At 40.8% G+C, this 23,138-nt stretch overlaps 1 protein-coding gene across 1 annotated transcript in view; it reads left to right on the forward strand.

Moving 5' to 3' along the window:
* Nucleotides 1-23,138, forward strand: part of THSD7B (thrombospondin type 1 domain containing 7B) — a 304,792-nt gene that overhangs the window by 87,914 nt on the left and 193,740 nt on the right. The window contains exons 6-7 of the mRNA XM_068139154.1: nt 4,434-4,589; nt 6,813-7,010. Of these exons, the coding sequence (XP_067995255.1) occupies nt 4,434-4,589; nt 6,813-7,010 (354 nt within the window). The remainder of the gene's footprint in view (nt 1-4,433; nt 4,590-6,812; nt 7,011-23,138) is intronic.

Here is a 23,138-nt window from a genome sequence, read left to right on the forward strand (position 1 = left end):
AAGTCTTTCAGGTTAGAGAAATTACTTATAAATGTTGTGCTGCATTTATCCCTATTATGTTTTACACACGTAGGTGATTTTATAACAGAAGTCATTCCTTTGTGATTTCCTCAAGTAATTTCCCTTTGTATTGATCCAGGTGTCTTTACAAGTCCTGGCAAAAGGCAGTAGGAACTTTCACAAGCACCTCTCCTATGAAGGCAATCTTCATGAAAGAATTAGGGCTGTTCAGCCTGGAGAAGGGAAGGCTCTGGGGAGACTTTATAGCTACATTTCAATATCAGAAGGGGACTTCTAGGAAGGCTGAGGAGGGACTGTTTAGAAGGGCTTGTAGCTATTGGATGAAGGGCAATGATTTGAAACGAGAGCAGGGTAGATTTGGTTTAGACATAAGGAGGAGGAAGTGTTTCACAATGAGGGTGGTGAGACACTGGAACAGGTCGCCCAAAGATGTGGTGGAGGCCCTGTCCCTGGAGACATTCAAGATCATACTTGGTATGGGGCCCTAAGCAGCCTCATCTAGTTTGAGATGTCCCTGCTGACTGCAGTGGGGTTGGACAGGGTGACCTTTGAGGGTCCTTTTCAAACTGATGCAATCTGTGATATGTTATTCCTGTCTTCTATCCTGGCAATCATTACTTTGGCTTAGTTTTGCCACAAAAAAATATGGTAAACAACTGGCTTTATTGCCTGGAGAATTGAATACTAGCTAAAATACAGTTGCACTGTTATATAAGAGAGTCCTGATAGGCATTGCATGTATTCCAGATATGTTTGTGATATTTAGAAATCTCAGGTGTGAATATCAGAAATATTTGCTTTTTCACTGCAAAAGGGAAATGAAGTTAAAGTCCAGGGGAGAAAAGGGGTGGGGGGGGAGGGGAGGGGAGGGAAAGGTGTTATTTATCTCCCAAGGAGTTAAAAAATGTCAGTTTGGGAATCACTGCAACCAAAATGCTGTCCTACACATTTCTCCCTCTGGTTATTTTTGCTTTTAACCACAGTGTTGGTATGTTTGCCTGTAAGTATGTGTCCAGATGACTGTATTCACAGAGAATTTATTTATTGTCTTAAAATTGCATTATGAAAATAATAATGTAAGATATCCTCTTCCACTCTTCCTCCAAATCACTACCTCAGTAAAAATATATAGGGAAACAAGATACTTTAGAAGCCAATTCATTATCTCCTGCTGGCAGCAATAACCTGAAAATAACAGCAAAGAGTAAAATTCAAACTTGAGGCAGACACTGGTGCTGGGAACAGCTGTAGTCACATTTATAAAGGGTAGATTCAATATAACAGCTATAGAAATGTGCAATGTTTTGGAGGCTCCAAGATTAGTACTTGATTGCTTTTTCAAGTTTGTTCTATATATTGGAAAGAACACAAGATTTTAAAAGGTGCAAACAAGTGTAATAAATAAGCTGCTATTTGAATCAGAGATATTATCTTCCATTCTCACTCTTCTCTTTCTTGCCTTCTGTGTTTCGCATTCCCCCTCTAAAAGTGACTAATATTTTTCCAAGGAAAATACTTACACAGAAGTTACTTTTTCTGTGTGAATATGGGAAAATGCCCTTACAGACTCAATTGGAAGGCCAACTGGTGCTGTCCAGGGAGTTGGTGGAGTCACCATCACTGGAGGTGTTCAAAAAGAGACTGGTTGAGGCACTTGATGCCATAGTTTAGTTGATTAGATGGTGTTGGGTGATAGGCTGGACTTGACGATCTCTGAGGTCTTTTCCAACCTGATTAATTTTGTATTGTGGTACATGGACACTATGTTCATTTGTTATAGGCATAATGTGAGGCTTTTTCTTTGATAGCATATCCCTAGCCAGGCTAGCTGTGCCTTTTTGAGGCTGCAGTGTATGAGAATTTTGGCATTTAAAAGAGCCACAGGAAAAAGAAAAAAAAAGCTTAAAAGAAATTTAAAACAGGAAAACAAGAAAAGGAAAACAATTATTAGAGTATGAAAGACCAGCAATAAGAAAAAGCTTACCAAGCTTTTAAATAAAACTGATGGTAGTTGGAGTTGTCAATCAAATGCCTGAAGAAGAGATGTAAGTATTTTAGATAGAGGACCCCAGTGGTCCATCCAGTCAGTCTGGCTAGTGTGCTGTGAATTGTGGGTCTGTATACCTGACTGATTTTGGAGAAGAGTGCCATTCTATATGCATTTCGTAAAGCATCTTGTCTCTTTTTGTTCCTGACTTATTCCTGGAGACTAGAATGGATTTGGATATTTGATTAGAATAATTTGTGTGTTTTTCTCATTTATATTGTACAGAATATATAGAATGACTTAAGGAAATGAGCAAGCAAGCAATCTTATTCCAGTGACAAGTAGGGTGTTGGTCCTGGAAGAGAGAGTTCCCTGTGCTAGTACTAAACAGGGCATCAGCCCAAGGGAGGAAGAGAAGCAGGAAGGTGGTTGGCCAGGAGAGGAAGGCAGGGTTTCTTGTAGAATTCGAGGTAGTCCTCCCTGAGTCTGGGATGGTTGGTAGGTTGAACATCCCAACAAAAACTTGCCCCTTTAACTTTCTGGGATAATTTTTTCTTGTTTTTCTTTTATCCAAAATTAATTTGAAACACACTGGCACCACCGGTTGCAGCTGGTTTGCTTTCAAGGCCGGAGAACCATCAACTTCATCGGGTGACTTCCACATTTAAACAGCTGAATTGCAATATAGAGACAGTCTAAAATTCAGTGAGGATGAAAGAGCTATTGCTAAGAATGACACCCTAAGTTAGAGCAGAGTAAGACTGGACTTTATTCCTTGGGTTGATCAGCTGCACTTGGGTTTGTTTCCTTTTATTGCTTCAATTGAACTCTCAAAAAAATGACAAAGTTTAGCAAAACTTGATGCTGAAAGGCAGGTTAAGCCATGCATGAAACTTCTTTAAAACTCTAATATTTATCTCATTCTGTCTGTCACTTCACTTGCAAGGTCTCTAGAAACGGTCTGTTTATGTTAGCAGTCAGGTGAATTGGATTTATGCCACCTTGTTGTAATCATTAAATGAACATGTCAAAGGCCTTACAGTGTCTCAGAAATGGTCTTTTTCTACTGAGATATTATCTTTCAGTTTAGAATTAAATCAGATCAGTTGTTTCATCTTGTTATTATGATGAGCTGGAATCGTAAGCGCAGGTACTGGTTTGAAGTCTCAGCTTCAGGGTGTGGAAATCAAAATGTATGGGGATTTTCAGCATTGAAGTCTTGTGTTTAAGAAAGTTGTGATTTTCTGGAAATGCTTCATTTTAAAGAAAATGGTAAAATATATTTGAAAAAAAAAATGATTACTCATATATTGGGCATATTTTTTATAAATTCTTTTCAAGTCAATTCCATGCATGGGAGCAAAGAGAAATAGACATTAAAAATCAAAATGAGGATAATGAAAACTCTGTAGCTATAAAAATTAATGAAGTCTTGGTAATACCATGGCAGAGTAAACTCAAACAAGCCTTTGCCTTTTGAAAGACTGCTTTGATACTGATTTATCTAAAGAGACAGCCAAATTCAGCCCATAATGTAATTAAAATGCAATATCATATAATGACTCAGAAGACAGATTTAAAAGCCTTTTTCCTTCCTTTCTTTCCTCACTCTGCCCCGAATAAAGAGGCGAGAGAAGCTAATTCTGAAGTCTCTTCTGATAAATGAAAATACAAAGGGCATCAGCTTTCCAAATTCATTGTTGGTATCAATTAAACTGGTACTTCACAGAGTTTGTGGTTGACTCATCTCTTGGATGAAGAGATTGGAGATTCGTTCCTGCCTTGGGTCCAGGCAGCCCAAGGGAGTGAGTATCTCTCCTTCTAGGCAGAAAAGATGGTTTCTGCATGTATTTGTTTAGAAGAAAATGAGAGCTCTGCTCAATTTATTTGAAAGTAGATGAAAAAAATTCAAAGACATGGACCCTGCATCTGTAATCTGCAGGTAGTAGCACCCTAGAAGGGGAAGGATATGGGGAGATTCCCCACGCTCAGGCATTTGTCACCTGCCTCTGCCTGGCTCCCATTTGCACTGCGAGATTTTAGGATTGTCTTCTTGTAACTCTTTCTCTTCAGTACAGTGTAAAGAGGTCTCTTTGGCCATAAATGCAGCAGCTTAGATTCCAGTTTGTTGTTCTGGCATTGTAGAAGATCAGCATTAAATGTGGCTCTAAATCACTCTTTTACCATTAAGCATAGCCTTAATTGGTCTGCTGCATATGAATAATTTATGCAAAACTTCAAGTGTCTTGCTGAGCACAGGATTAAAACCTGGATGATAAGATCCTAAAGAAGCACAGTATTTTGGTGTGTTCTGTAAAACTAAGGCTAGCAGTAAACTCCAGAGGTCTCTGTGTTGTACAGGGCAAAGTTAAAGCCCTACTTGTTTTATTTCCGCCCCACCCCCTTTCTTCTTTTTACCTCTTAGTTACTAGACCAGTTGATGGGAAGCTGTGCCTGAGTCCTGCTCCCTCCTCCTCCCAGCTGTGTGACCTGCCGTGCCTGTCCGAGTGTGTGGTGTCTTCCTGGTCAGTGTGGGGTCCCTGTCTTCCTGAGAACTGCCAGGACCACCATGGAAGAAGAGGTGATGGCTACTCTTATACATTGCTTTTGAAGTTTTGGGGGATCTAAAGCGAGTAATGGAATATTGTAAGATTGCAAAAGCAGTGGGGTCAAATTCTACATTGGGAGCTTGAAGTGTTTATGTAATGTAAGATGAAGCTCTTGTATGTGGGTACAGGAGTGGAATATGACCATTAAAAGCTTTTTGCAGTTATTCCTGGAAGATGGAATAACAAATAAATAAGATTTTGAGCCTGGTTGAGATCCTCTTGTCCTGCACTGAACTTGAAGATAAGGAGAATTCCTTGGGATAGCAGCTCTAGACCTCCACAGTGTCAGGCTGTCCCTCCCAGCTGACCCTCAAAATTTCTTCTGTGTGCCTGGATTCAAGGGCAATACTTGGATCAGGTTGGAAGGCATCAGGATTGAGGTGTGTCCCACAGCACTGACATCCTGAAGTTAGGCTGACCAAAGAGATAACTCTGATTTTGGTTTAAATTCCTGGAAGAAGAGTGTGCAATATAATTTAACCCTTCTGTCTCTGAATTGACTGGTGTACGTGTTTGTCACTGCGACGCTGAGAGGATCATTGCAGAGCCTTTCCTAAGGCTCTAAGTTGAAAAGATAGCTGTTGGAGTTCATGTAGGAATCAATATTATTTAGAAATTATGCTTTCTAAAACAGCAGTTTGAAGTGATTGGATCTCATCAGAAACCTTCAAATTAAACAAAAAAAAACCCTCCTCATTAAAATTGTTTGGTTAAATACAAACAATTGCAAAACCATTTCAGTTTTAAGTTGTTTTGAATTACTTCTTTTTGGAGCTTTGACAATGATGGATTTTTAGTCTGTTCTATCCTCTGGAATGTTTTGTTGTTGTTGTTGTGGGGTTTGGGGTTTTTTTCTGTCTTTTGTTTTGTGTTTTGGTCATTGTTCATGTTGGTTGGTTGATTGGGGGTTTTGATTTGTTTTTTCTTCCTTTTTTTGGGGGGGTCTTGTTTTGGTTTGGTTTGTTTGTTTTTACCTGCTGTTTCATGACCAAGGCATTTCCAAGGGTCCACTAGTGCTGTCTATTTGCTCTTTATCTGAGATGGTTGTAGGAAAGACTGCCATGGGTTTTTTTTCTTCTTTTGCCTTTCTTAGACCTCTGTGTCATTTGCATAACAAAACATGCTCAAAGATGCTTGTGTATTAGTTCAGCATTTTGTGCAGCAACATGACTTTTGGGTTTGTTCAGAAGGAGGTAGATTATGTAATTGTTTTGTTCATTATTTCTGTAACCTTTTTCTTTCACTTTACTTTTGGATCTTCCGATTTAGTAGGATATCATTTCGAAGAGGTCTGATATGCATTATGTATAAGAAATCCTTACACCTTCATAATGCAGAATACTAATTTCTTAGTAAACAGCTCTTCTGTACCTCAGAACAAGTCTTTTCATTAGTGGATTCCCAGGCATATTCATGTCCTCTTATATCTTCAGTTCCTTAACTGTTTCTCTTTTTTTATTTTGATGTTGTCACTGAATGAATATATGCATCAATAGCAAACTCCTATATTTGGACATGTCTGTTTCTGTCTAATGTTGATGAAAGGCAAAAAGAGATGTGAAAAATGTGGGTTGTTGGAATCCTTTACCCACTATTAAATTTTGTATGCCTGGGCTGTGGGCACATGCCTGGACTGTTGGGGCTGTTCAGTCTGGAGAAGAGAAGGCTCTGAGGTGACCTAATTATAGCCTTCCAGTATCTGAAGGGCACCTACAAGAAGGCTGGGGAGGGACTTCTCAGGATATCAGGTAGTGATAGGACGAGGGGGAACAGAATGAAGCTGGAGATGGGGAGATTCAGGCTGGACATGAAGAGGAAGTTCTTCACCATGAGAGCGGTGAAGCCCCGGAATAGGTTGGCCAGGGAGGTTGTTGAGGCCCCCTCCCTGGAGGTGTTTAAACCCAGGCTGGATGAGGCTCTGGCCAGCCTGATCTAGTGTGGGGTGTCCCTGCCCATGGCAGGGGGTTGGAACTAGATGATCCTTGTGGTCCCTTTCAACCCTGACTGATACTATGATACTATGATGATACATAGAACCTAGTATTGTATCAATCAATTCAGTTTGTAAACATTGTACTCCTGTTTGTCTTTATATCCTCCAATTCCACATGCCCCATATAAGCCTTTTGCTACTAAGTTGTTGGTGTAAATATTCTTTGTGGTTGCCCCATTAATTTTGCTTCTCTTTGTTCCAGGCTTTAGAATGAGACAAAGGCAAGTGACTGTAGATCCTGTAGGAACCCTGACAGGGTGTCCACATTTAATTGAGTCTATTCCTTGTGAAGACCCGGTGTGTTATGAGTGGATCATTTTGGAAGGTATATGTGTGCCTAACCATGGAAAATGTGGACCTGGAAAGCGTATGCTGACAGCTGTATGCAAGAACAAGAAAGGTGGGTAAAGGTATTGTCTTAGAAGCCCCATCGATTTTTTGTGCCTCTTTTTAAGATGGCATTCTGCTGCAGTGCAGTTGTGATTAGTTGTGATAGATTTTTACTGAATTTTTATGAAAGTTTCAGGTTTTTGAGTTGAATCTGGTGCTCACAATAACCTAGTGGTGATATTAACCTGGGATTTTGCTTGCAGCCTTGTATTCTATTGTGTCCTAAAGGAGATGGCTCACGATTACAGGTTATGTGTTGTCACTGTTGGCCTTATCTCAACAAAAGTAGGATACTAATGGCTTGGTTCTCCTTAGAATCCTTTTTTCTTGCACATCCTGTATGAAAGTTGGGCTGTCACTGAGACCAGCAGCCCTGTGGGTGTTCATAAAATTGATCTGGCCCCTAGTATTTCTTCTATCCTCGCTTCTTAGTGTGTGGTCTGAATGTTTATCTCATTGTGATAACCCTCTTATAATCATGAGAAGGGGTGCTTGATTGTGCTGCCAAAATTAATAGAAGAATTAGATGTAAATGAAATTATGGTACTGAATAATACTTTCCTTGGCAGCAGTCTGAGACCTGCAGTGTGTTCAGTTTACGAGTTGTTAATAATGTATAAGTACATTTTTATATGACGTTTACAAACAACCAGCAAGTGCTTATTTCTTGTGCATGGTTTGAACCTCAGCCAAAGGTTTCATTTCTTGATAAGGTCAGTGTTGCCAGATCTTTAGATTCAATTACATGGAGCATGATTTTGTAGTTCTTAGTCACAGTGAGACTGTACTGTCATCTCAAAAGTGTGGAACTTTAGTGCCTGATATTTTATCTGAAATAGAGAATTCTTCTTATGCATGGTGGTCTGACCGATCACAGAAAACAATTTCAAGTCAATAACAAGACAGGTTAATTGGCAAGTGGTTAAAAATACTGTGTGATTTATGAGGCATTAGAATCTAGCTGCTTTGACTGAAGGGCACAAGTCCTCCTGAAATACATTAAAAATAGATGAGATTTTCTTGTAAGTTTGTGAGAATGGGGAGGGGAGTGGGGGAAATTGTGTTGCAAAACAACACAGCTAGAATATGCTAGAGAGGAGAAAGGCATCTCTGAATTTGGTCTGAGTGCTCTCTTCTGATGTGTGATCATAACTGTAGGTCTGGTCCTGCGGCGGTATGTGCAGATGGAGTCTTGTATTGCTAAGGAGCACCATGTACTTCACATTGTTAAAACTGTGCCAGCATCCAACTTGTGACTCGGAAGGAAAGCATGTAACTTGGCAGATGCTCATTGATCTCTGATCAAACTGTTCTCTGTGGCTATGATCCTTAGGAAGCCATGCCTTTGATGTGTCTCCTCTTCACTTAATTGTTCAACAAGATATTGGAAGTCTCTCAGTACCCTTTTCCATTTCAATTACTTTGTGTATGTTCTAGTTACCAAGAAAGAAAAAGTTGGGACATTCCTCTCACCCTGCCACTCTGATACAGATGTTGTCAGTAGGTCTGGTCATTGATTGTCACATTCTAATGGAGAAGGTTTCACAAGGAAATATCCAGATCACTAGGCAGATGAACAGTGCTAGTTAGTTTTAAACTCTTCTGAATTTTTCATCTGGTGGCATAGGGCTGACAGAGTCCTTAAAGACAAAGCTAGGAAAAAAAAAAAAGCACTAGGAAAAAAAAAGCAACCAACCAAATTGTTTCTTCTGTTGATCCAGTATATTAGTTGAATTACATTTTCCTTCTGTGATTCCCATTGCCATAAGTGCTGTATTTTTTTGCATAAAAGCTGGAGTAAGTGGCAGAGTTGCAGAAAGTGTTTTACCTGCAATAATTATCTAGTTGGCAGTGGCAAGCCAGAAGGGATTCATGTGAATCTGTGAGACATATCAGTTACAGGTAGAATAGCATAAGGCCTATGCTAATGCACGGCATTATACAGTTCAGAATTCTGTGCGAGCAACTGCACTGCTGAAAGCATTTAGAGTAACTACATTATGTGCTGGTATTTTCATTTACCAAAGGATCTTTTGTAGAATTCTGCTCCATATCCTAAAATCCAGTCATTTATCCAATCATTTTGTCATCTGTGCCTGGCATTGCTGCTCAGTATTCCCACTGGCTGCCTAAAGGAATAAAAAATTTCCTTTTTTTTTTTTTGTGTGTGACCCTATTAAGTGACAAAATCCCATCTGTCATCATCTTAACAATAGTTCATTTGAGCCTGGAGTATGTTGATTAGGGTACTTTGTGTCCTCTGTGTATCCCTGCCTGCAAGATATCTTCATTTTCATATAAATGCCAGACTTTGACACGACGCTCACCTCTTTGTGCTGCAGTGTGTTAGTTCACTTCTCTGTGGAAGGCTGGGCCTAAGCAGAAGTAGCTGATCTGTCAGTCTTGTTTGTGTCAGTTGTACTGCAGAAGAGCTTGACATCACAGCTTCTTGCCCACCTTCTCCTCTCCCTCCATCCACAATGTGACTGAAGCTGTGAAGAAAGACTGAGACACCCAGGGCCGTTTAGTCTTGAGAAGAGGGTGCTGAGAGGAGATCTTGCCAATGCCTATAAATACTTGAGGGGTGGGTGTCAAGATGAAGGTGCCAGGCTCTTTTTGGTGGTGCCCAGTGATAGGACAAAGAACAACAGGTACAAGCTAGCACACAGGAGGTTCCACTTCAAAATGAGGAGACACTTATTCAGGGTGAGTGTGCTGGAGCACTGGAGCAGGCTGCCCAGAGAGGTTGTGGAGTCTCCTTCTCTGGAGACTTTCAAAACCCATCTGGATGTGTTCCTGTGTGGCACATCCTAGGTGATCCTCCTTTGGCAGGGGGGTTGGACTCAATGTTCTTGGGAGGTCCCTTCCAATCCCTAACATTCTGTGATTAGGTCCTTCACTACCCCATGTTCTGCTGTGCAGTGTTGTGCTGTTGCATATTGTTCTTCGCAGCTCAGAGACCTGAGGTCTTTCTTGTGATTAGGCCTTTTTTTCCATTATGAAAAATTATCTCTAATTACACTGACTGCAGTTGAAAGGAACTAGCCTTCTTTTTTCAGTCCTCTCTCTGCTAGCAGAGGACTTTGATGATGCTGGCAGAGCCTGTTGGCCTAAACTTACCTCCAGTAAGGTCAAGCTTGAAGGTGCATCTTTCTCTGATGTATCTTTGTAGACAGCGAGTGAAGTTAACAAGCCATTAGCCTTTTTCTGTCCCACTTCCAGTCACCCCAATGCCTTTCTCCCATGCCGTATCTCTTACACGGTTGTGGTGTCAGTTCATGCCCTGAGAGAGGGTTGAGAAGAACTTGTGTGGGAGATGAGCAGGGTGCAGTGGCTAACTAACCTCTTCAACTGAACTCTTAGAGTCTTTTCTTTCCATTAGAAAACCCCACCATTTTAGTGAGAAGATTTTGGGCTACTGACCCAGGTAATCAACAGCTGCTGACCTGAGCTTCAGCTAGAACAACTCAGGAGTCATGCCTGGGCCTAACTGGTTTGCAGGGTTTTTCTGAAGACTAGAAGTCTCTTTATAAGAAGATATGCATTTCAGTGATGTAGCACTCTCACTTCCACACTATTCTTCAGGTACAAAAATGACGTTTTGTTTCTTAAATAGGTTAATGTAGGGTGTCCATGATGAAGAGGGCCTCCACAGGACGCGTACTCTGTACAACATTTTCTCACGGAGTAGCTGTAGTCTATAATTCACAATTTGCAGCAGTTAGCACAGATGAGGAGGAATGATAAGACCATAATAATCTCATTACTTTGTCATTGTTAGGTGACTGCTCCCACCTAACTATGTCTCTGATATCTGTTAATAAGCTCTTGATCATTCATATGACGCTTGCAAAAAATTCTTGGTGTCTGGTCCACATCCCCGGAGAGCACCTCTGCTGTAGCAAGAGAAGACAGTTGTGTAACAAAGTAAATTAAAGAATGTGTAGAAATGCACTGAAGTAATGCAAGTCATGTAAAAAGGCCTGTATTGACTGTTTCTTCCAAACAAGTTTTTTTCAGCAAAGTGTTTCAGTTCTATTTAGCTAGTGAAGAGCAACAGATACTTTTGGGGAAGTCTGTGAAGTCAAAAAGAATAGTACAGGAAAATGGATCATAGTACAGGGAGGTGTGATTGCATAAGTGTATGCTTGGGTACAGGGATCTGTAATTCAGATCAAAACATTTATTTCAAAACTCTTTTTGATATTCACAGGCAACCCAAGAATTGTGATTTTTCTCAGAGTTGTTGTAGGTTATTCAACAAGGAATTCAGTAATCACCCATTTTTAATGTATCATAGAATCTGTCAGGGTTGGAAGGGACCACAAGGATCATCTAATTCCAACCCCCCTGCCGTGAGCAGGGACACCTCACTCTAGATCAGGTTGGCCAGAGCCTGATCCTTGATCGGAAAGTTGCAGGTATTTGACATTTGAATTTGGGCAGTCTTGGTTAGAACCAACATTAACTAGGTGAAAACAACTCTGCAAAGTTTCCAGTTCATTTGCTCTCCTTGAATGTTGGTACAAAACCACAAACATGGTGAAAGTGTTCTCATTTTAAAATGCAGTTGGGCAGTAGCCAAAATGTATTGTGCTTAATTTTTTTGAAGACAGTGACCAAAATATTTTTTATATGCTCTGCTTCTTGTGCCTTTGTGATAGGTACTAACACTTTGAATATGGTGAAACAAAGAGAATTCAGTGGTCTAGTAGCATCCAGAAAACTTCAGATAACATTAGTCAGCATGACTTGGCACAGAGTCAGCAAGCTCAGTCCAAACAGAAGCTGGTGTGCAAGCATAGGTAGTTTCCCAGTCTTTGGATTCAGATACTAAGAAATACAACTAGATTTAACATATGACTGTTGTTGGGTTCATTACAATATCACAGTACATTAGAGGTTGGAAGGGACCTCCAGAGATCATCAAATCCTACATCCCCTGCCAAAGCAGGATCACATACGGAAGTCCACACAGGAATGCATCCGGGTGGGTTTTGAAAATCTCCAAAGAAGAAGACTCCACAACCTCTCTGGGCAGGAATCCTTTTTGTTGTTATTTTTCTTATCTATTTTAGGCAGTTTTAGCAACAGGAAGACGCACTGAAACAAGACAAGTGTTGAACCAAACTGCAGTTTTTAGAAATGCAAGTTACAGTGCTGTAGCTTGAGAACAGAACAGTTAAGCTAAAGAGCACCACCTGAGAACACGTGTAAAAGACTTAAAACAATAAACTCATGGAATAACAAGTATGAGTCATAAAAGTAACAATTCATTTTCCAAGTGTTTGTGTTTCTGACATTACTGTAAAGTAAATCTCAACTATGAACAATGCTCTTGAATAGATTGTAAAATGTTATTATTCAGAATCATGTTGTCAGTCTATTTCCTTGTAATTCACATGTCATCATTTATTAATTTGCTTCTGTTTGTTCTGATACCTACCGGAACTCTTAGTAAGAAAGACAATTTTTCTATGATATTGAACAGCATACTGCCTAAATAATAAAAAAGATGAAATACTATATACCCAAAGGCTTCATTGTAATCAGAAATTACCAGACTGGCAACAAGGTTTCATGCAAAGGTTATGTGCTTGCTGGATTCAGGGTGTTTTGCTCTACTCCTGGATAACAAATCTAGTCACAGCTCAAAAGCTACTGAGTATTTGTCTTTCTATACTGTCAGTTTTCATATCAAGGTTTCTTTATTTTGTGAGAGTTAGGATCGTGGGGTTGTCTTCCATTTTGAGGGCAGTTTTTGTAACAGTGCCAAATAATCTGTTAGTTCCCTATTCATGTACAGTTCAGGAGGTGATAGCAAGTGCTGAACCCAGAGATGAGTCCAGAGGTGCTCAGAAGAACATAACTGTCTCTCTTATCCTGTAGCACCCAAGTGACTGTTCCTTGGATGTCATAGTATCATAGTATCATTCAGGGTTGGAAGGGACCACAGGGATCATCTAGTTCCAACCCCCCTGACATAGGCAGGGACACTCCACACTAGATCAGGCTGGACAGGGCCTCATCCAGCCTGGGCTTAAACACCTCCAGGGACGGGGCCTCAACCACCTCCCTGGACAACCCATTCCAGGGCTTCACCACTCTCATGGGGAAGAACCTCCTCCTCACATCTAGCCTGAATCTCCCCACCTCCAGCTTCCTTCCATTCCCCCTAGTCCTATCACTACCTGAGATCCTGAGAAGTCCTTCCCCAGCCTTTCTGTAGCCCCCCTTCAGATACTGGAAGGCCACAATGAGGTCACCTCGGAGCCTTCTCTTCTGCAGACTGAACAGCCCCAACTCCTTCAGTCTGTCCTCATAGGAGAGGTGCTTCAGCCCTCTGATCATCCTTGTGGCTCTTCTCTGGACACATTCCAGCCCCTCCATATCCCTCTTGTAATAGGGACTCCAGAACTGGAGGCAGTACTCCAGGTGGGGTCTCACCAGAGCTGAGTAGAGGGGGAGGATCACCTCCCTCGACCTGCTAGCCACACTTCTGATGCAGCCCAGGATTTGATTGGCTTTGCGGGCTGCAAGTGCACACTGAGAGCTCATGTTGAGCTTTTTGTCCACCAGCACCCCCAAGTCTCTCTCCTCAGGGCTGCTTTCCAGCCAGTCACTGCCCAGCCTGGATTTGCACCTGGGATTGCCTCGACCCAGATGCAGGACCCTGCACTTGCTCTTATTGAACTTCATGAGGTTGGCCTGTGCCCACCTCTCCAGCCTGTCAAGGTCCCTCTGGATGGCCTCCCTTCCCTCCAGCATGTCTGCTGCACCACACAGCTTGGTGTCATCAGCAAACTTGCTGAGGGTGCACTCAATGCCACTGTCCATGGCACCCACAAAGATGTGTCACAGAGCTACCTTCTTCATCAGCTTCTGCTTCCCCTAGGGCCTTCTAAGCACTTTGGAAATTCCTGTGCATCCTTCCCAGTCATATCTGATAACTGAATAATAGCTGCCAGGTCCTGGGACTCGTGGCTGTTAGGGCAAACCACCCTGCTACAGACAGTCTCTACCAAGATGGGTAGCTTAGAAATAAAATACACTGCAGCCCTACTGTCGTAGCTGATATGGTGGCAAGCTGTTTTCTTTAAATGTTTTCATTGGCACAAGCTTCTGGCTTCAAGCTGCAGGAGTTACGTGAGCTGGGGGACAGCACCCATTGCCTGCGGCCAGGCTCCTCGAGCATTTGCACTGCTAGGTGTGGGGCTGTGTGAATGGCAGCAAAGAGGAGTTGGGAGCTTACATCATTGTGGAATGGAAAAAAAAATATCAGTCATCCTCATGTCAGCAATGTTATGCCAGATGATTAAAGCTCTGCTTTTCTTTTTCCTTTTTCACCTGGTACTAACATAAAAAGAAAATAATCCCCAAAATACCTACCTCCCCTCCCCAGAATACCCAGCAACCAAACCCCAAAACCCCTGGGCTTGTTTGCAGGAGGTGATGAATAGAAGAAACCTGCAAAATAAGGGCCTTTAGGGCTGTTGCTCTTTTGCTTTCAAACAGAAAACCTTTATACTACTGCTATTGCTGCTTTTCTGACAGTGCTGGTAAGAGTCATTTCAGCACAACAATTTTGCTTTGTTTTCTCAGTGCAGTCCTTCAGTTCTAATGTTTGGTACCTAGAATATGGCACGTGCTAAAAAGAGTTTTTGGTTTAGTACGTTTTGTGTTGAAATCCATCTATCCCCAACTTCCTTTTCCATCTGACAGTTTTATTTGTAAAACTGGAGAGCAATATTTCACAGTCAAAATGTTTTCCTTTGCAGATTTTTAGGTTAAATGATTAATGCCTGCTTTTTTGGTAAAGGAGCTTGGAAATTAGATTAAAAAAAATCAAAATATTTTGACGAGGTGGTTAATATACTTTAAGTAAACATTTTGCCTTATCCTGAAATGATTTGTTTTCCTCAATCCTCCCCAGTCTCTCTTCAGTCTACTTAAGGCAAGATGTACAGGGTTCTGTCTTCCTTTTCTTTTTCTTCTTGCCTTTTTTTTTAGTTCAGTGACTAAACAGAAATCCATTGTTCACGCAGCTCTATTGACAGAGCAGACACTGAAATCCTGTTGGAATTCAAGCAAGGAGTAAAGGGAAGTAAGGTAATCAAAGCAGTGTTATTTTAAGATCCAATATTATGTTCTGCCAGAGCTTGACAGTGAAACTCTGTACTTAGGGAAGCTGAAGACTCTTTAGTGGTAGAATGTTAAAGGTGTGCTCAGATAGCTGTCTGTACATCCACTTCAATCACAGCATGTCCTGTGGTCCTAAGAGTGGTTGTCCACAGAGGCAGGTTGTATCATGAGAGGCAGGAGCATCCCCAATCTGTGCCTGAATCCTCCAGAAGGAAGAGGCTGCAAGTAGAGGTGGTTAAGGATATGAATCCTAGAATGGTTTAGGTTGGAAGGGACCTCATCTACTCTGACTTCCCAGCGATAGGCAGGGATGTCTCCTAACTAGATTTGATTGCTCAAGGCCTTGAAGCTAGCAGCTTTCTGAGAAGCTCCATTTTAACATACATTTCAGCAAAGCCAAGTTCTTAACTGGGGAGAATTCTTGGGTTTCCATCTCATAGTTGATTAATGATATAGAATGAATTTGCAGAGTCTGTTTAACTTCTCAGGGAAAAGATTTACTGTGTTCAGTTTATTGGATGCAAGGTTTAAGTAAGTTTGTCGTGACGTACCAGAGTAGGATCTTAAGTCTCCATTGATTGCATTGTGTCCAGTGACACAACGCCACATCTAATGGTGATTTAATTGCTCTTGGAAGAGCAACATAAACTGAGTTTGCAATCACTGATTTAGAAGCTGAAAGCCTTGGAAACTTGAAAGAACAGTTTTGTTTGTAAAATTGAAATACTTCTTTTCAAGTTAATGTGGAAACATACCTGTCTTTAACCTGAACTTAAAACAGAATAACAAAATGCATTCTTTTCTTCAGTTCCCTGCAGTCTGCCTGTATGAGGAGTGTACCTGTGAGGGCTTTCACTTACTGAGAGGGGAGGCTGGAGAGTACTCTTCTAGGGCTATTCTCCAGTGAATGAAAGAACTATACATAGCTAAAAGTTAAACAGCTCGATCAATGGATTAGATCTGTTCTGTCTCAGCTTCTTAAATCATTGAGGTTCAAAAAGACAGACTGATATCCTGCTTTGGTCAAATTTGTGTGCTGCCAGCATTAGCAGGAAGGAATTTGCAATGGGAGTTTTGCCTGAGGAAGATGTGATTAATACATGTACGTTATGGACTGTTCATGTAAATGCCAAGTGAGGTGAGACCACTTTACAGCTGTAATATTTGAAATTATTTTGTAGGGAATGGTAAAATTACCCAGTTGCTTGACACACTTGCACATAACAATCAATAAAATTAAATAGCTATCAGCTTTTCTAAGCCTGCAGGTTCAATTACTGTCATGGGGCTCAGCCTTCTGCACCACATTTCTCATTCCTCCTCCTAGTTCATGAGCCTACCCCATCATACCCCATCATATGAGCTGTTGATCCCAAACCAGTACGTTTTTCTGGCTGTTAAAAACACAAATCCTTAAGGGCAATGTGCAGAGCCTTCTAGCAATTAGATAGGATCCATACTTCTCATTTTGCAGCCGTAGTGGAAAGAGCATTTTGCAGTGTAGTTGCAAGGCTCATGAGTACTGTGAGTGTTTTAGGAATACTGAAGAATGCTGTGTGGCTTGCTCAATAGAATAGAATTAACCACCAGGTTGGAAAAGACCTTTGAGATTTGATATTGTTCTCTTTTCTTCTTTCTTTCTTTTTTGGTAGTCATAAAGATTGATGTGCTTTTTGGGCAGGCTGGCTGTTTAGGACCCAGGTGGTGTGGATGCAGTTATCTCTCTCAAGCCTTACCTCACAGCAGCTGGTACTATGCCAAATATCTGATGTCTCCTACTGGAAACATTTAAAAAGACAAAATGCAGATTGTGACCTGCTCTAGGACTAGTGCATTGACAATGTGGGGTCAGCTACCATGATGAGTTCAAGTGAATTTATTGTCTTTGCATGCTGTAATGAAACTGATGTCAGCAAAAGAGACAGAAATCAGCTTTACGTTAATTTTAGGGTAAGCTGCTGCAAAGTAAGAGCTTCTGTTGCATAGTCACTCTTCAACAGTTTTACTTCTTTCAAGATGAAACATATGGCTCATTAGCCAAGGAAGACAGAAACTCAAAAGTCTATAAGCAATTCTTGTAGTAGCTGCATTTGTGCAAATAGATCTGTGTCTTAGAGTCAGGCATATTGTGCTGAAACACAGGGTTAAATTTGCTGGAAATCTGGAAGGCTGGTTTCAAGTCTGGAGGATAAACTTGAATGTGCTTTGATTAATTTTCTTGATCTTTGAATGCAAATGCATTGCATGATTTCCACCCAAACTGTGCTTTTTCTGTTGCTGGTGGTGTGACTTCTGTCAGTCATTCAGAAGGCACTGTGAAGTTGGCAGACAGATACCAATGCAACATCATCATAATCAACATATTAGGGATATAGCCAGCTTTCATCCTCCCTTTGCTTGTCAATGGGAGGTAACACAGACACCTGTGGAAATACTACTGTGCCACTTGCTCTAAGTGTGAGCTCGTGGCTGGTGCAGGGTGCCCTCAAACAAACAATTCTTTTGAGTATGTACTGCCCCTTTTTGGTACCTGATGTCTCCAAAAGACATTTGTTCAAGATTTCAAAGTGTAGTTAAAATGGTAAAGGCAAAGGCCATTTCTTCCCTATGGCTGTTTGAGCAGAGAGGAGATGGATTTTCAGAGGTCCAGCTCCCACTTGTACTAGTGAGAGGGAGCAGCGGGTGCTGAGGCTTTTGAAAAACGGAACCTAAGCTTCAAACACCTGTAGGTTTGGAACAAAGGGTCAAGGTAGCCCTTTCAGAAATATGAATTATAACATTAAGAAAAATATAAACATCACTTATTATGGCAAGATCTGTACTGCCCTTTATGTTTTAAATGTTATGGAGAAAGCTTGACGTAAGTTGATCTGAGGTTGTGATAAAGGTCACCTAAAGAGCATGGCGTGTGTGGGGGACCTGGAGGTCTGTTACATTAGTGCAAGAGGTTTGAAGACACTGTATAGGAGAATTTATATTTGTATACCAGGATAGTGCAAATGTGTACTTTTGAACTTTTTCTTTAATGTCTAAGGCATCTTTATTGAGTTTGATACTTTCTGTTCTTTCAGTTACGAGACTGAAATAGGGTTTCTGTAATATATGTTATAACTGTGGGAGAATTTATAGTTACCTTTTAAGTCTTGAAAAGGAATCTTAGATTAGATTTATTTGGGTTTTGCCCCACAGTATATGTTGTAGAAAAATCCTGTATTGTTTCTGTAAGAAATAAGAAAAATGCCTATAAGTGCCAATAGCAGTTCCTGTTTTCTCAGTGAAATGGAGCATGCAGCATAAAATACTTGTTTGGCAGTTTTGTTTAAACTAAATATAACTTCACATACATGTTACATTCATAGCCTTTCTAGAGAGTTATTGTAATTCATAGGGAACACCAACAAAAGGGAGATGTGAGCAAAACACATCTTCTTGAGCTGTATTTGAAAGGTAGGGAGATGACAAGTTCTAAAATGAACTTCTGGGGATAGATGAGGAAGGAGGCTAGAAGGATCGATTTGAAAAGTGTTATAAAAGACAGGATTCTGAATCTGTGACCAAAAGGTGGCTCAGGTTACCAGGAGGAGCATATGGAAGATGTGACATTGAAGGTTAATCTTATCCATAAGAGTTCTAAATGTGTTGAGAATTTCACTTCTTTTCTACTACTAAAGAAAAGTGTTTAACCTGCCTAAATATTTCCCTCACTCCTTGCATATGATATGGTATGTTTGTTAAGTCTCTCAAACACACAGCACCGGACACACAATCTTGAGCAACAGAGGAATATAAGAAGAGGGGATGCTTTATTACGTCTTTTTATCCTCCTCATCCCAAGCAGAGTCTCTAAGGCACTTTATGCTTTAGTAATACCCTTGTCTGTTTTGATACACATAAAGGGACTCTCAAAATAACTGGTGGCTATTCACAGCATTCACATCAGTGTATTTTCACCTGGTTTTGACATGGTGCTTTTAGAGCCTCTTTACACAGTTGCAACCTCAAAACTTCCTTAGGCTTTATAGTTTCCTACCCATAATATCCCCTTGAGATACAGGAACTCGGGGGTTTTTTTGCATTAATGCTGTCCTTCAGCCATTTCTCTTTAACCAGAAATTACAGCATATGTCTGTCATCATTCACACAGCTTTTCTGAAGGATCCTATAGAGACATGTCAAGAAAGCCCAGCATGGGTTGTAGAGCCATGAGCTTTTAATTTAAGCAGCCCTTCTGAACTTTCCATACTGCAGAGACAGCTGATGGTTTGCAAGGGTGTTCACAAAATACTTTTTGGAAAAAAAGAAGAAAAAAATCGAGTGAATAGGGGAAATTTCATGTTCTACCTACGTGTAGATACATATAGCAATTGTCCTCTTCTGACCACTAGTGTTTGACCAGCCTGTGTCCAGCCAGCAAACCCCTCTGTCAAATTTTGATTACATTAATAAAAGGGTTTCAACAGTTTCTGGTGTTCAGTAGATGGAAGAACAGCTCTATGACATGCCCTGATTTCCTTAGGATGCCAGGCTAGAGCAAGCCAAAAGGTAGCTTTTAATGCACTCAATATTTTTCACATTTCATAATTATTTCAGCCAAGATTTTTTTTCCCCAAGAGAAACAGTCAAAACAGTATAAAGGCTTTAAATTAAATAGGAGATCATTAGGATAAAGAAATTGGCTGTATTTTATTGCATTCTCTTATGTGAGGTTCAGTAGGCTGGAATCCAACTCATATCATGTAACTCACAAAAGAAAAAAACTGTTTCAAAGTAAGCCAATTAAGTTCTGTATGAGGTAGTACCTAGGAATTTGTTTTCATTGGATAGTATTAAAAGAAATAAAGTAAACCTAATTATGCAGACAGGAGGCTGAGACCAGCAGTGTGTGGGTCTGGAGGCTTCCCTCCACCTCCATCTGTAGGGGAGTTTGGGGTGTGGGAGCAGGAGAGGAGAGATGCAGAAAAGTCAGGGTAGCAGAAAAGGCTGAAAGCAGCCTGCAGCCATGAGGTCTTCTGTGCTCTCTATTGCTCAAACAAGGTGAAGGAGCTGCACCTTGAGTCTGGTTGTGTGCTGCGCTGGGTAGGTCAGCAGCCAATTTCTCCTGAGGTTTATATAATGGAATAATTTGAGTCTAACTTCAATAGACAGCTTCTCACATTGATCTTTGACCACAGCCCTTTTAATGGAGGAAATAAAGAAGGGTCTTTTTGTGCAATCTAATTCTTTCCTGCTGGGTGGCCCTACAGAAGCCTGTTTCTGTAACTGAAATTCCTTCGGTGCTGCATGTTGCGTGCTGGAGAGGAATGATTGTGAGGGCCACCTTTACATGGTAGTTCTGAAAGCTGTTGAGTGGAAATTAAAGATAAGCATTGTGTTTTCTTTCAGTTTCTTTTTATCAAGCAGTTTATGAAGTAGAGCTGGTTAAAAAAAATAAATCAGTCACTTGTTTGAGGTTAATGGATGCTGGAGAGGAAGGCTTCCCCCTTAAGAAGTTTTGACAAACTTTTAATTAAGAATTCAGGGCATAGAAATCTGGGGCTAGTTCTGCACTACTGAGATTGGCTCTGGGGCATATTGGTCTGTCAGGTTTTCAAAGTAAATCTTCTTCTTAATTCTAATTAAGTATTGTTATGCCACTACTTCTCATTAGGCAGCAGTTTGTGATTAGTCAGGTGGTTGTAATGGAAAGAGAAGAACATGTGATAAAATGGTGGAGAAATTGCAGAGCAGGGAAAAGGGCTATGGGATGTGGCTCCCAAATGCTCTTTAACATCCTCCTACTGGCAGATTTCCGACTGAATTCAGTGCTCCTTGTGGAACAGGATTTGATCCTCACACAGATCCTGGCTTGTGCGTAAACATGAGTTCAGTGGACCTCAATTACAGGACTTGAGCTCTGAAGCTGTGACCAAAAATAATGCTAAGAACAACCATAAAAAAGGGAAAAGTCCTAATTCCCCTAAAACTTCAAACCCAAGCTATTACTTTAAGTGTAGATTATATTATCACATTTATTTATCTGTGAATCGAATCTCATCTTTAATAAATGGCAGCTATTGTGGAGTGCTGGAGTGAATGTAAATTAGTGAATTGAGAAAGATGAGCTCTTGGAGGAGATGGAAAACAATTTAGAATTCCATCCTTCATTGTTTTTCTTTCTGTCTGTATGAAGCACGTCTTTAACTGCCTCAAATTAGGTACTGTCTTTGTTTAAAAGAGTTAAACATGTAACAGAAGAAGATATTTTCTTGTTCCTTTTTAAATAAACAGCCTGTTCAGGTTTTATCTTCAGGCAGTTCACAAATGTCAAAGCAAAGGTTTTGAAGAGAATGTGTATATGAGATGGAGTTTCTTTCAGAACTGAATTTTCCTGTATTGTTGGGAGGCAACTTTGAAGCCTGTTTTTCTCAAACTGTATGATTTTATTGCATCCTTTTGCCATGGTGCTTAAAATAGATGCATGATTTAAATTTCCAATGGAAAGGTGGGAATGGAACCATAAAGAAGAATTTGTTAAGTTCCTTTGCTCTACATTGTGCCATCGGTTGCATCTTGGTGTTGCTACCAATGAACCCTCACATGGACACAGAAAGAGGGGAGAAAAGGAGAAAGACAAAATGAATCAACAGATCTATATGGACTGGGTCAGCAGCTATGCAAGCAGAAGACAGTGCTTTTTCCTTTCCTGTCAACTGAGGAGGGAAAAAGAATCACAGAGTTATTTCCTGGCTTGGTCCTGTGGCTAGTGGTGCCTAAGGAGATGCTAGGTCTAGTAGGAGGCAGATGCATTTTGAAAAGTGATTTCTCTGTAAGAAGAGGCAGTGTTACTCTGACCATAGAAAGCAAGCAAGAGGTTCATTGGGACTGGATGAACTCAGGGTACTTTGCTGGAGGGGCAAAGTCACTTCCAGGTGGTGTGAGCTCCACCTGTGCAACCTTTCCACTTCTCCTGTGGCATTGCACCTTAGTCTGTCCCTGATCCTGGGTATTGTTTCAATTCATCACTGCAAATGTGCATGTGATATAAAATACAAAGTCTTTCTTTGTAGCGAAACTGTGGTGACCCAGCAGGACTAGTAAGCCCCCATGAACTTCATAACAGATGGTGGGTGATTCTGTAGAAACCCATGCTTGAAGCAGTGGGGAGGTGGGTTTGGGGGCTGCCCGTAGTACATTGTAGAGGCCAAGATGATCCTGTAAGTCCAAGGTTTTTTTTTTCCAGTGTGTGTGTTTGTTTTGTTTGTTACCAGATGCAAAATTCCCATTAAATTTAACCTAGCAAGAACTTCTCCCTTGGTTTCAGCAGATTTCCCAAGTTTAACACAGAGTCAGCACAGTTTTGTTGTATGCTTAGTGCTGTGTCAAAGGAGACTAGAGCCAAGAGAGTGTTTTGTTCCTTTTCATGATGTTTACAAATAAAGCTGACTGATTTGGTAGCTCTCTTGGAAACTCTCTTAGTGTGTAAATTTAGAAGAGTGCTCCCAGAGCATGCATAGATCTAAAGATAGCAGTTTCTTGCCTATCAATAAGTATCCTAGGGCCTTTACTTTTAATGTTATATATGACTTAAATCCCAAGAAAACAATTCTACTACTGCTCTTCATTTATATCATAGGGGTCTGCATTAATTCAGACGAGGCTAGGTTTTCTAATACATTATTTATTTAGGTCTTCAAAATGCCTGTGCTGCTGCATGTGCTTGACAGAGCATATTCTTGTTTGTTAGTGTTCTGTGGCAACCTGGTTTCCCATGACGCTTGAATAAAGGAATACCTTCAAATAAAGCTGTGATTCTAAAAGCCAGTTTGTGGGCTTTTGTCCCCTGTTGTAAATGTAGCATCCCATAGTCACAATATCACAGTACATTAGAGGTTGGAAGGGCCCTCCAGAGATCATCAGGTCCAACCTCCCTGCCAAAGCAGGATCACCTAGGGTGATCCTAGCTCTGATCTCTCTTTTCCGCAACCATCTATTTTAAATAGCTCTGAAAAGATCTTTA

This window comes from Melanerpes formicivorus, unplaced genomic scaffold, assembly GCF_026170545.1.
Source record: "Melanerpes formicivorus ecotype bairdi unplaced genomic scaffold, bMelFor1.0.p_v2 SCAF_5, whole genome shotgun sequence".
NCBI lineage: Eukaryota > Metazoa > Chordata > Aves > Piciformes > Picidae > Melanerpes > Melanerpes formicivorus.